The 13,684-nt window shown below is 39.8% G+C and overlaps 1 protein-coding gene across 1 annotated transcript in view; it reads left to right on the forward strand.

Annotated features, from left to right (window-relative positions):
• nbas (NBAS subunit of NRZ tethering complex) overlaps positions 1-13,684 on the forward strand; it is a 163,627-nt gene that overhangs the window by 20,884 nt on the left and 129,059 nt on the right. Inside the window, exons 16-18 of the mRNA XM_044048460.1 lie at positions 6,055-6,180; positions 6,503-6,654; positions 7,562-7,699. Coding sequence (XP_043904395.1) covers positions 6,055-6,180; positions 6,503-6,654; positions 7,562-7,699 — 416 coding nt within the window. The remainder of the gene's footprint in view (positions 1-6,054; positions 6,181-6,502; positions 6,655-7,561; positions 7,700-13,684) is intronic.

The following is a 13,684-nucleotide window of genomic DNA, read 5'->3' on the forward strand; positions in this document are numbered from 1 at the left end:
GATATCGACATTGAGAGCTGCTCAGTGGAGCTAGTATCCAGCTACTTCTGTAGGCTCAGTCACAGCGAGAGTGCGAGCAGTGAGGAATATATAAACATTCCATTTACCTTAAAACTACTTATTTATGCCACTAATTTTAGCAGCCACTAAACGTCACGTGAATCAGTTTGGTCATTGACTGAATTATTGCACAGGCTGATCTGCAAAATTGGTTTCTGACTAAATAAATCTATTGCCAGCTCAGTGAAGTGCTTTTGTTTTGTTGGATCAGCTCCAGAGTGCTGTTAAGGGGAAATGAAAACCAAGCAAGATGTTCAGTCTGCTTTAAGGCTATTTCTCAGTCTCACGGGTTCTTGTGAAATGCTAATTGCAGCATTAGAAATATGACTGTTGCTGCGACTCACTACAAATTGCAGCAAAGACAACAACATCCTCCATCATAAAGAACAGAGAGAGAGTGGTATCGGCTCTCGGTGGTCCCAAGTTTGATCATGATTCATCAGTCATTTTTATGACCCATCATCTGCTGCCTTCTTCATCATTGTCATCATCATTAGATGCCATTAGTCATCGCCATCTCTCCGAACAGTGGAGAGTTACAAAGTAATATATCATTATTATCTCTTTGTAACACTTGGTAGCCGCAACACTCTACCAGCTGCTTCTGCTGCTGCTGCTGCTCTCCTATTGAATTGTATCCACATATAGTCATATGAGTGAAGGTAAGGGGATTCTGTATTATCTTCATGTGTATGTACTTCAAATAATCTGTATGTAATTCAGTCACAATAAGGACTGTCCTTTCAATCTCAAGAGAAAGTCTATAAGGTGTAAGTGGCAATGATACCACTACAATGTAGAAAGATATAAACGTCCTGCTGCTGTCTATTAATTCATCAATCTCTGATGATTGATTTGTTGATCGGATTACTGACTCAGTTTAATGTGGTTTAAAGGCTGCGATCACGAATTGCAAATGTGTGTAAATGTTATTTATATATTCGATGTGGCCCCCACAAAGATTAGCAACCACCTTTTGTGGAAGCTAATGGGATCCAAATAAACAATAAACAGCCAGCCCATTACTGCTTTGACAAGTCAACATTTGCTAAATGAGACAAGCAATAAAAAAAAAAAAATGCCCAGACTGAGAATCACAATTAGAGTAATGGAGGAAAGTCTATCTCTTCATTCAGGCATGGAGACGTAGTGAGTGTGGAAATCCAAATTGTCACCTGTTGAAGAGACGGCTCTGTTTCTGTCTCCACTCCTAGCATGCTTTGGGGATGACTTCAATGCACATAACTTTAAAACTGTCTGCGTTAGTGAGGCTTGTAGTCGTATGCTGCTGCGCTATAGAATAGTCGTGGCGTACTGTGTTTTGAAGGCATGTCTGTGTTCGTGGCCCTTTCATAAAATCTCCACCGTGTCAGTGTACGCATTCGTACACATTTTCTTTATGATGCGTGCCAGTGCCGATTTATAGCTGTACAGTTTGACTACAGTACACGCATCCACACTCGCACAAACCCACACAAAACAAACCGCGGTGACCTCGTGTCTTCTCAGGTGACTTGATCTCTCTTCAAAGATTTACCTCAGTCTAGGCTTTTGTTGAACTGACTGAATAAACCGGGACAAGTGTCTCTGGGTTGTTTCCTCAAGTCAAACTCTTCATGTGTTTAGGAGTTTGATGATGCATTCAACGGCGTAACCCTGCCTGTGTGTGAGTAGCACGCTGGCAGGGCTGCTAACAGTTTTATTAGCTAAATCCGGCGAGAGAAGAAAGCAGTTTTTGATGTCCTCCTACGAGAGGTTTAACTGTGTGGGTTTCTTATTGCCCTCGAGGAACCACAGTCTGGCGACTGTGTTGCTTTGTACTCCTACACACGGAAAAGAGAGAGGGCTACTCGGTGTGTCAGTCAGACCGTTTGCGCACATGTACTTTCATGCAAAACGTGTGGGCCCGGATAAACTGAGGTGTCATGATGTTCCTGGATCAGATAATTTAGCGAGACACTGATGTGACACAGAGCCTGTTTTAGCATCATTATTTGTTGTTATGGGTTGCTACTTGCCAGGCTAATTAAGCATTAACAATAATGATGATGACAATGGCAGCGAAAAAGAACTACTGCTACCTGATCATATGACTTGGTAACGAGACAGCAGTCTGTCGCCGTGCTGCTGCCGCTGCAAAATTTTTAAATTACACCTGTGATTTGAGCTAAATGTTAACACGGCAACATGCGGAAATGAAGCTCTCCTTCACACATCCATGTGCAACTCGACACCTTAATATTATAGCGCTAACTAGGGTTGCCAACTTCCTGATGAGAAAATAATCTCTACTTCGTTTTACTGTTTACATATTGCACTTTATACACGTTGCACCCGCCTCCCTCATGTACCGCACATTACATAGGCTACATTACCTCCACACACTCTTTCTTTCACAGCTGAGTAAAGGATGCTATAGTATTAGAGTATTTCTATGTATGTAACATTCTATCAACCAAATATGAGTTTAAAAATCTGAGGTGGTATTGTAATTTTAATATAGTTTTGTAATCTTCTTTTTTTCACCGGAGCAGTATCCTCCTGTCGCCGTTTCACCTTTTACGCGTCTCCGTTGCTAAGAGACACAGGGCTCAAAGGATGGAGGTTCAGACAGGAGGAGAAATTTATTTTTCGCAAAATTACGTCTGTTATTTTTCAAATACGGAACAAATCCTTGTTTTGCAGAATGGTTGGCAATGTTTTATGGTTAGCACTACTTTAAATGTACGTTTTCATCACTTTTGTAGTTTCCTACAATCTAGCTAATCCTCATCTGTCTACGGAAAACAATTAAAACAGTCAACTTAATGCAATTGATTTGTCACTAAATACTATTAATCAATTTAAAATAGCTAGTCATTGTGATCATTTTAGCAGGACGATGGAAACATTTCAAGTGCTGCTGTGCTTAGTACAGCTGCGGGTGTGTGGGTGTAGACTTAAGTCTCATTATCATATTAGTGCAGTCTGAACAACACTCTTGATATTAAGTCCCAGTTTCATGCATTTTCTCTTTCTGTTGACATCACATTTTTCAAATTAGTGCCTTGTCAGTTCAGAAATCGTTATCGCCAGAGCAGTACAGAAAATGATCTCAACATTGACGGAAGATTCTCAGTCGATTTATGCAAAATATGAAACCATAATATGGAATGCAGTGTGATGAAAGGCGTTAAAAACTAATTATATCCAATTAAAATCAGAAAGTTTTAGTTGAATTCGTAACATTTGAGGCTATTGCGGGATATACTGAATGATTTATTTTTTGTATTGATATTTAAAATGTATATAAAATAAGAAAAAGTCTGTCCTTCATTTATAGTGTGTTCTATCTGTGTCAGATACTCTGTGCCACCGTGTACTCACTCTTTCATGGTTAAGTAGAAGTCTAATTTATTTATGATTTGGTGGTTTTGTTCCAGTGAGTGTGTGAGTGTGTGTGTCAACTCTTTGCTCCGAAGGGCCTTGTAATGTTTGCGGTGGGTGTCACTTGATTGAAGGTGTTTATAAAATTTGATGACATGTTTATGAATTTTAATTATTGAAGGTAGTGGCCAAGTTCTGCCCTTCATGTTCTACTGGCTGTGTATCTGTGAGTGATTTTAATGACTCTGCATGCGGGGCTTCCAGTGACTGTTTTTATCTTTTCGGGATTATGGATTATTACTAAATTTACTCTGTTTTTTTTCCAAGCTTTAATTTTTTTCTTCTGTACAGTGGACTTGATGCTTAAGCCTAAATTCTGTATGTGTAGAGATTTGCATGCCCAAATTCCTAATATGAAGTAAGTTTCAGAGACACCGAGTCATTTTTAAAAGATAATATTCTAGCATTTTCCATATGCTTAGTTTAACCTGAATTTGTGGAGGATGTCGAGGCTCAACTGTATAATAGATGCCTGGCCAGCAGAAAACATTTGCATTACGTTCAATATGATTCTACCCTCTATGAGACTCTATGGGACTATCATCTAATATAATGGTGCATTTGGCGTGAATGCACCAATGTAATTGATTAAAGGGCCTCTTGTGCTAATTACTGTCAGAGGTCTTTTGGAAATCTACGAACCAATAAGAGAGTTGTAACGATAAAGATGCTCTTTATTGGATGTGTGACGATTATGCACAAATCCAATCTGACCAATGTGGTCATTGAGACATTTTAATGTACAGCAGTTGATGCTGCGGAGCACATTGGCCATATAGCTGGTGATTTGTCCCTCTATAACTCTGAGAGTTGGTTATAAATTAGTTGAAATAATGGTGTCATTCCACCAAAGGTTTACTATAATAAAATGTTTAATTTTCTCCCACAGTTAGCTTAACCCTTGATGTGCCTTCAAAAAAAAGTTACTTTAACCCACCCAGAGCACCAAAATGTGTAATTTTTTTTATTGTTTTATAAACCAACATCAGTCCTTTCCATACATATCAAATATGAATTCATTTTTTAAAGTTTAAATCTTAAATTGACATTTTCTATCATGATTTACCTTCATTTTGTGGTATAAAAAACACAGTAAATTAATTATTTTCAATATACTTCATGCAAACTGGATTATTTTTGGTTGATTATTGCAGACTTGTATATGTGAAAGATTAGCAGAAACATTTGTTTCTATGCATTGTCATTATTGTTACTGTTATTGTTATTATTATTATTAGTAGTAGTAGTAGTATTTGCAATGTCACATTTCATAAAATACTCTCATTAAGAATGAAGCTATAAAAATTGTATTGTGAAGCTATAAAAAAGCTATAACAAATTGAGGCATCATTTTTTAACAATATGCATGCAAAAAAATGATAACATATTCTAGAAATTAAAAACTAAGAAAAAATTTTTTTTCTAGGTCTGTTTTAGGGTTAAAAAAATTACAAATGTCAATTTCAATTTATTGTCTGAAGGGTGAAGGTCTTAAATTTTTTTTTGAAGGTTGATTGTTTGATCCCTGGCTCTGCTAGTATACATGCCAACGTGTCCCTGGGCAAGACACTTGCACAGCCTGACAGTGTGTGAATATGTATGAAAGATTGTAATAGGAGAAAAGTGCTATGAGTGTGTGAGTGAATAGGTGAATACTGCAATACTGTTGTGTAAAGTGTGGTCATCAAGACTAGAAAAGCACATACAGACCATTTTGTAGGGTTTTTAAGAGGTCTTAAAGTCATTCTTGGTGGATTCGGCCCAAATAAGGTTTGAAATATTCAGGCCATATGTCCCAATAATTTACAACCAGCTCCTCGTGCTCAGACTGACAGAGTTCCTTTGGTCTCGGTTATTCTTTCTTCAAAAATCATTAAATATTTCATAACCCTTCAGTCATTTCTCTCATCCCTCTGTAGCGTCACATTGCTGCAAAGATTGATATCTGCATGTTTGAGTTTTTCCCCATTCAGTCTTTGAGTATTCAGTGTGTGCACACAGGATTTTTGGAAGTGCTGTAACTACTCACATTAATTCAAAACCTTGGCGTCTTTGTATGTCAGCGTGATGATGAAAAATCAGGCCGTGAACTTTCCTCCTGTCGATTAATATTCCTTTTTTCAATTTGAGAAATATGTGGGTTTTTAAATTCATTCATTTCTGTTAGGGAAGACGGAATTAGTAAATCCCGCTGGGGGGCTGATAATTGAACATTAAAAAGAAAACACAAAAAGCATCTAGAGGAATCTGAAATGAATAAATTGCTTTGCGGTTATGTCTTTTTGTTTCCAACTTGAATTTTACATGAGAAAGCGTAACTTTGCTGCGTAATTAGTGGCTGTCTGCTCATTTCCTCAAAAAGCTACCAATTAATTTTTCCTTGTCACACAAATCCATTGTTGCTTCCATTTTGCAAACACTGCTCTACATCATCCTCAAATTACTGCTTTTATGCCTGTCTTTTCCAGTCGTATACACTTTTAGTGTTTGCTGTTGTAAAGAAAACAGGCTCATGTATTGATCAAATTCCCGTTGTGTGTGTGTGTGTGTGTTTTTTTTCCCCCTTAGATTGACAATGAGGAATATGGTGAAGCCCTGTCTCTTGCCCACGCTTATAATCTGGACTCTGATCTGGTCTACCAGAGACAATGGAGGAAGAGTACCGTCAGCATCGCCTCGATACAAGATTATCTGGTAAGAGATGAGAGAAATAACAGAGGCGGATGTGAGGGAGTGATGAACAAATGAAAAACGGGTATGGCGAAAGAAAGAATTCTTTCAGAGTTTTGGTGTTAATCACAGTATATTAGATGTCTGGTAAGGCATATACAGTGAGTGGGTTTGAGCGAGTGGGAGAAGCACACACACTTTTGTGCGGCACGACCCCCTTACTCTATTTCACGCATCATTTTTACCAATTTGTGGCAAATTTTTCTTACCCTCTCCTCCAATTTCTGTGCCTCCTTTTTATCCCATTTTCTTCTGAACTCATCCCCGCTTTCTACATTCCACCCAGAGCAAGATCCGCAAGCGCTCATGGGTGCTGCACGAGTGTGTGGAGCGAGTGCCAGAGAATGTCGACGCAGCCAAGGAGCTGCTGCAGTATGGCCTCAAGGGAACCGACCTGGAGGCCCTGATAGCCATAGGGAACAGAGAGGACGGCGGCAGGTAGGAGCATCCGCGATGACATGTGCACACACTGATTTAAATCCTTGCAAGTGCTGTACGTTAAAGTTGCAGTATGTAACATTCGTTGGTGTTATTGTGCTGCTTCAAAAACGATACAGCGTTATTTACATGCGAAAATGTTAAGCAATGCTATATTAGACCTGACTGAGGGAAAGTTTGCGTGTATACATGAGCAGCGCAGGCGAGGTGGGGCCAGGAAGTGTTTATCCAAATTTCTTAAGTAGTGGAATTCACTTCTAAAACTTTTTTTGGGTACTTCTTTGTGTTTTCACATACTTCAGCCTGTTTGCAGTTGTTTCTTTTACGCGTGCAGTGTTGCTCTTGCCTCCATGTGGCATCTTGACATACAATTGCACTCTTCTTGTGTGCAGTAGGGCTGAACAGGCACAATATTTGTTGAAGCCAGAATGTCAAAATATCATTTTAGATCAATTATTGTGTGGATCTGTACACGTCTTATTGTACAGACGGAAGAGAACATCGTTATTCCTCAGAGATCTGCACAAATATCACACAGCAATCATTTAAAATCATGTTATTTCGAATGAAAATGAGAATAATGATGTAAAAAAATGGCAAAGTAATCGCAATTAGATATTTATTCAACATCGTAGTGTGCAGTGTGGGAATGTTGCTTGGTGGTAAGAGATCTAAACAGTGCCGTAATGAGAAACAGTCATGTGGAGCTGATTGACTTGATCATTGTCTGAACTCATTTGACAATTTGTTTATATTTAAAAGTTACGCACGGCAGTTTTAACTTTCTGTAAACCCTACTGGAAATAAACTTGCCTTTTTCTTTGTGGGGCTCATTCTGCCTGCCTCATTTTGTTTATTCATATTTACTTCTTGTGTGTTTTTTTTATTTTTTATTGCCTTCTCCTAGGTTTATCATGCCAGGCGACGTTGACCTTGATGAGCTCCCCTATGAAGACATGCTGTCACATGAAGAGGAGTTGGAGAAGAAGAAGGAGAGGGAGAACAAGAAGAGACGGGAGCTGTTAGCCAGGGTCGATTTTTGCAGGTACACAGCCAGTGGGACGGTTGGTTAATCAGCTCGGCAGTTCAGTCAGACAGGAAGAGATGTCGACAGGAAGTCACAGCAGGCTGAAATGCTGTCAGTGTTCTAGATCTGCAGAGAAGAGAAAACTTAAAATCACTAGGATTAGCTAATGTTCATGGACGCCAGCCTTCAGTTGCAAGAGCCAGGCCCTGTTGGTGTGCATCTGTCTCACACGTAGTCAATATTGATCATTATCATGATAAATGTCAGACAGATAACATTCATTTTTGCCCCTAAAGTTGAAAGAAAAAAGGAAATGTTAAGTGTAAGCATTAAGTTGATATATACTGAATGCTTGTTTTATTGATATTGAAGAAAATTATAGCTCGGTATATATTTTTTATTGAATTATTGTCCAGCCCTACCCCAAGTTTGTGCATGTTAGTAAAAGTCTGTACTTATATTTGATTCTTTTTGCACTTTAGTTTAAAGTTTGGTATTTGTTACTTATTTATAATAAGGCTCGGTCCATCCTCCCCAGAGTCAGAACTAACAGATATACAAAGTTTTTCTTTGGTCCATGCACTCTCAACACATTCAATTTGCATAATTATTCATTGCACTGTTCTTTATGAACCTTATTGACAGTTTTTGTAAACTGAGATTCAATTGTTCAAGGTCAAGTTTGGTTGTGCTACATATTGGAGCCTGTTCATTTCATTTTTTTTGCACCGCTAACTGCAAAACAAATTTCTTCTCGAAGGACAATGAAGCTCTGAAATGAAGTAAATGTTTTGAAGAAGAGACCATTTAAAGCGGCAGCGGTGTACCAGCACCACAGTAGCGGTTGGGTTGGGCAATGCCATCGAGGAAACTTGACACTGACCCATGAAATGAACCTTGTAAGCAGGTTGTTCCCTGCAAGATTAAATTAAAGTCGTTGTTATTCACAGAATCTAACAGGCATAGTGACAGAACAGTAAAATATAAATTAAAGGAGAAATTAAGGTGAAGGTTGCTTAAGGTGTGGGCAAGAAAAACAGGAGAAAACAGGGCGGGGAATGCTGCCACATTTAACACCGATTGTTTGATTAGGTCGCACGGCGGGGAGAGGATCATAAAGGCAGGGACATTAATGAGGATGAGGGAGCTAGAGAGGGAGAAAGCGTTGGTGGAGATTAGTGGGTAATCTGCTGGAGGTAATTTATGCCTTTGTTGTTGAGTACCCAGGGAAAGACTAATGAAAAACCCTTTAGTGATCACTAATCACCTCTCATGTGCACACGCACTCGCACGCGCACACACGCACACTTGAAAGCTTAAGTTCATAAACACATTATTACCCGTGTGTGTTAAAATGACTAAGTATTAAGAGAAAACTATACGACAAAATATGCACATATTGAAATGAACGGTGCAACATTTCGAATGCATATTCATGCGGCGATCTCACATGTAAGCGTCGCACATGCAGGTATTTAAAGCGTGGGTTGCCAGATCGAGGTGCCTCTCTTCACTCATCAGATACTTAAATAGTGAGCCTCCAGTCTGCATTTGAATGAAGAGGAGCTGGAGCAGCGCAATATAAATCCTTTTGTATCGTTGGCCCCACAGTTCCTTGATAAGTTTTTTTTTTGTGCTCATTTTTTTGTGCTTAATGTTTTAGCTCATTGTGAAATTAAAAGCTTTATTGCCAACCTGTAGACCATTGTAGATAAAGAAAAGATGGAGGCTAACAAAAAGATATAAAAGGGTTTAAAAAAAAAAATTGATTTACAAACATTAAAGAAACCATTATGTTACATTCTCTATGAATGACCTTCTTTAAATATGCCCATTATCCTCCTTTTTCTGTCTCTGAGTCAGGGTGTCGGTGTGCTTACACGTGTCCCCCAAAATGAGTTTCCGTGTGTGTGTGTGTGTTTGGGTGCACTAACCCTTCACTAATAGATGTAACCATGTTGCCTTGAGGCTGGTGGCCTAGGCCGGAGACAGAAAATAATTCTCTTAATTTCTTTTTAACTACACCACCATTACAGAAATGGCTTGGTATTGATCACAGTTGCCCTGGCTGTGTGTGTGTGTGTTCGTGTGTTTGTGTGTGTACTATTGACTTTGTCAAGTGAGTGCATCCTTTGCCCGTTAACATGTTTCGATGTTTTCTTCATATGCGAGTGTGTGAGCTTGAAAACCATGATCGGTCAGGTGAGAAGTGTGATTATTTTAACACTAAATGTTAAGATGTAGGGCACACACGGTATGTGTAGTGGTTAGTACTCTTGCCTTTGCAGCAAGAAAACCCGGGTACTCGACCCGGTCGGAAAAAGGGCCTTTCTGCATGGAATTTGCATGTTATCTCCGTGTGTGTGTGGGTTTTCACCGGGTTCTCCAGTTTCCTCCCATAATCCTAAAACATGCAACATGGAGATTAGGTAAATTGGACCTTCTAAATTGACCATAGGTGTGATTGTGAGAGTGAATGGTTGTTTGCCTATCGCCCTATGTCAGCACAGTTATGTTGGCACAGTATATGTTGGCACAGTTCCCCCCTGCGACCCTCATGTAAAGGATAAAGCGGTAGAAGATGGATGGATGGTTAAAATTAGAGGAAAATTGCTTTGTGAGCCACTCTTAAAGGGGCTATTTGTAAAAAATCCAACTGCAGTTTAAAACGGGTGCTGCAATTTTGGAAACTGTGTAGATGCAGGAATCAGTCCTGAATGTAAACCGACAATCCATGAACTGAAAGACAAATCTGTGTGGAGCTACTGCAGAGTTATACCCTTTTTCCACTTTTATGACTTAATGAAACACATGTCCTACATACAGCTCCTTGAGGTCATTGAGGTCACTGGATTAATCGAAAGGCCTTCTATAATATTTGGCATCGGCAGGTCATTAACAGCTTCAGTCAATTTTGTTTTCAGGAATGTGGTAAATGAAAAAAGAGTGGGTGTGAGAATGTTGGCCCTGTGGTGGACTGCCTGTCCAAGGTGTACCCCACCTGTCGCCCTACGTCAGTAATGGCAGCTCCGGTTCCCGGTGAACCTCGTATGGACGATAAAGGGATAGAACAAAACATAGAGCTGGTAGTTAAGAGACTTCAGGCTCCTTTTTCGTTACGTGAAACCAACGTGTAACTATTTCACATGCTGCTGATCTGGATCTCTGCATTCAACAATATGACTGACAATACCTGTGTGTGTGTGTGTGTGTGTGTGTGTGTGTGTGTGTGTGTGTGTGTGTGTGTGTGTGTGTGTGTGTGTGTGTGTGTGTGTGTGTGTGTGTGTGTGTGTGTGTGTGTGTGTGTGTGTGTGTGTGTGTGTGTGTGTGTGTGTGTGTGTGTGTGTGTGTGTGTGTGTGTGTGTGTGTGTGTGTGTGTGTGTGAGTGAGAGAAGGAGAGAGAGAAGGAGAGAGAGAAGGAGAGAGAGAAGGAGAGAGAGAAGGAGAGAGAGAAGGAGAGAGAGAAGGAGAGAGAGAAGGAGAGGCAGGGGAAAAAAAAAGAGCGCACAAGTAATGGGTGTGTAAAGGTCACAATGTTCATCTGATCATATCCAGACCTCAGTCAGAAGTCTCATTTTCCCATTTGACTCACTCGTATTTTTGCAATTAAGGATCTTTTCTGGCATAAACACTGACCCTGTGAGGACCAGTCGTCCTCATGGAGACTAAAACATGGTCCTAACGCGGCGGAACCCCATTTCTGAAGTCCAGGCCTGAGATGAGTTGATTGACTTGTGGTTAGGTTAAGGTTAAGGTCAAGGTTAGGCATTAACCGGTTATGGTTGAGGTTAGGGATAATGCTACCATTCATTCGAAGAATAGCTGTACAAATGTGTGTGTGTGAGAACACCTGTGTATGATTGTACATGTGCCAGTGAAAGCATGAGCTGAAGTGTTTTTTGTCTGTTTATGCAGTCCAATTTTGTCCCTCGCACTCTGATAATCATTTTTTTTTTTTTATCACACACCACATTTCTGTGAGTGTGTGTGTGTGTGCGTAGGCATTTGAGTGTGTGTTGCCCTGTTTATGCATTTCAATCTCTGTCCTTTACAGTCATATGCGAGGCGTTTGCAGAGAGATAGAGGAGCGATGCCATCTGCTTGTAATAACCTTCAGTTTGGATATAGCTTTGAAACAAGATGCAGACAAATACACACACACACACACACACCTTGAAGCAATCAGTTTGCAATCTCTTTACATTAGACAGGAAATCCGATGATGTGTAACAGTCTGAAGCACATTTCAAGTTGTGCACATTACATTTTAAACCTTACAGACCTCAATCGCCATTTGGATGTGACGCAGTATTTTTGTTCATTCTGGCCTTTTCTTAACCACATTTTCCCCTCCAGTCACTTTTTATTGTATAGGGCAATCAAGGGAACCAGAAGTTGTGGGCGCTCTTCTACAGCCAGGTTGCCATGCGGAGCAGTGCAGCACACACAGTATTATGTGCTGTACCTTAAGTGAAAATCAGTAGCAGGATTAGCAATTTAGAGACCTACATGTGAAAATTCAGCCGCCTCAAAACCACTGATGGCCATGTTTGATAATGAGCCGGCGCTACACTTTAGAGGAAATTTGCAAAATCAGAGGCTGTCTAACTGGTACTTTTGGTTCCTTTATGCTTTTAAAATCTAATGTGACATATAATCACTGTTATTGGCCTGTTGGACATTCATCAGAGGCATTTGCCTATGTTTATCTGCTGTTTCTGTGCAGTCGCCCAATTAAAAAAAATCAATGACACTGCGACTAACAATTATGTTTGCCGTTGATTACCAGTTTATTCGATTATTTTGTCAATTAGTCAAGTAGTTGTTTGGTCCATAAGATGTCAGAAAAATAATAATTGACGTTTCCCAAACCTCCAAATGTCTTGTTTTGTCCACAAACCAACATTATTCACAATTCACGTTGAAGAAGCTAAAAATCACTTAAACTGTCTAATCAATTATTATTAGGATAGTTGGCAATTATTTAGTGATCATTCACTGATTAATCGTTGGCGCTCCAACTAGCAAGATACGAGTCACTACTATGAAGTTGTAGGTTGTGCATCATATTTAGCGGAAGATTTTTGTGAATTCCTTGCTGAATGCTATTGGAATGCAAAAGCTAACAGATTGTAATATTGGGTAAGGATTTTCTTGCACTACCTGACCCTCACGTCAGTGCACACAAATTTGCATCCATTTCCCACCTTATAGTGTGAAAGCACAGATGTCGGTCTGCTTCTGTAAAATATTTTATTTATTTTTCCTCCTCTAAAAAAAGATATTTGAAAAGCCAACTTTATATAGAAAAGAAGTAAAAAAAAGGGCATCTGAAACGGCTATTTCTTCAGAGAGAATCTTGAGGGAGATTCCTGTGAGAGATGGCCGTGTGGTTTCATAATTTGTCTGATTGAATTTGTGCTCAGTCAAGATAGATGACATGTAGGGCTAGAAATATTTGAAAAAACAAATCAGCTACTTTCTTTACAATTATCCGCTGGTTGCACTTTGAGCAAACTGCTCACGGTAACTATGCTAAACAGAAGGGCTTTATCACAATTCCTGTCAACAAACTTATGAATGAGATGCTTGTCAGTATGTCCGAGCATGTTCTTGCGAGAGTTTACGATTGAGCAATCATTCAAATATCCTTTGAGGTCAAGAGGAAAAATTGTTTTCTAACATATCGTCTCATCTCCTCGCTGTCTCTCTTTCTCTCTCTCTCTTCCCCCCATCGCCACTTCTCTTACTTTGCACTGAAGAGGCAGAGCAAACCAATAATTACCACGCGTGCGAGTGCTAAGCTGCTGCTCTTTGATGTGCCAGAGTGTACGTCCAGACGCCGTTAATCTCTGTTGGCCTTTGTAGAGGAACCCTGATAACGCCCGATAGCACGCTCTGTAATGAGGTATTAAGGATTAAGGTGGCGGTGGAAAGGTCAGCTCCCCTGTGATCACGTCCGCTGTTGATTCAGGACAAGTTTTTAGAAGCTTTGGGTGCCAC

The sequence above is a fragment of the Solea senegalensis genome, linkage group LG17 (genome assembly GCF_019176455.1).
Source record: "Solea senegalensis isolate Sse05_10M linkage group LG17, IFAPA_SoseM_1, whole genome shotgun sequence".
NCBI lineage: Eukaryota > Metazoa > Chordata > Actinopteri > Pleuronectiformes > Soleidae > Solea > Solea senegalensis.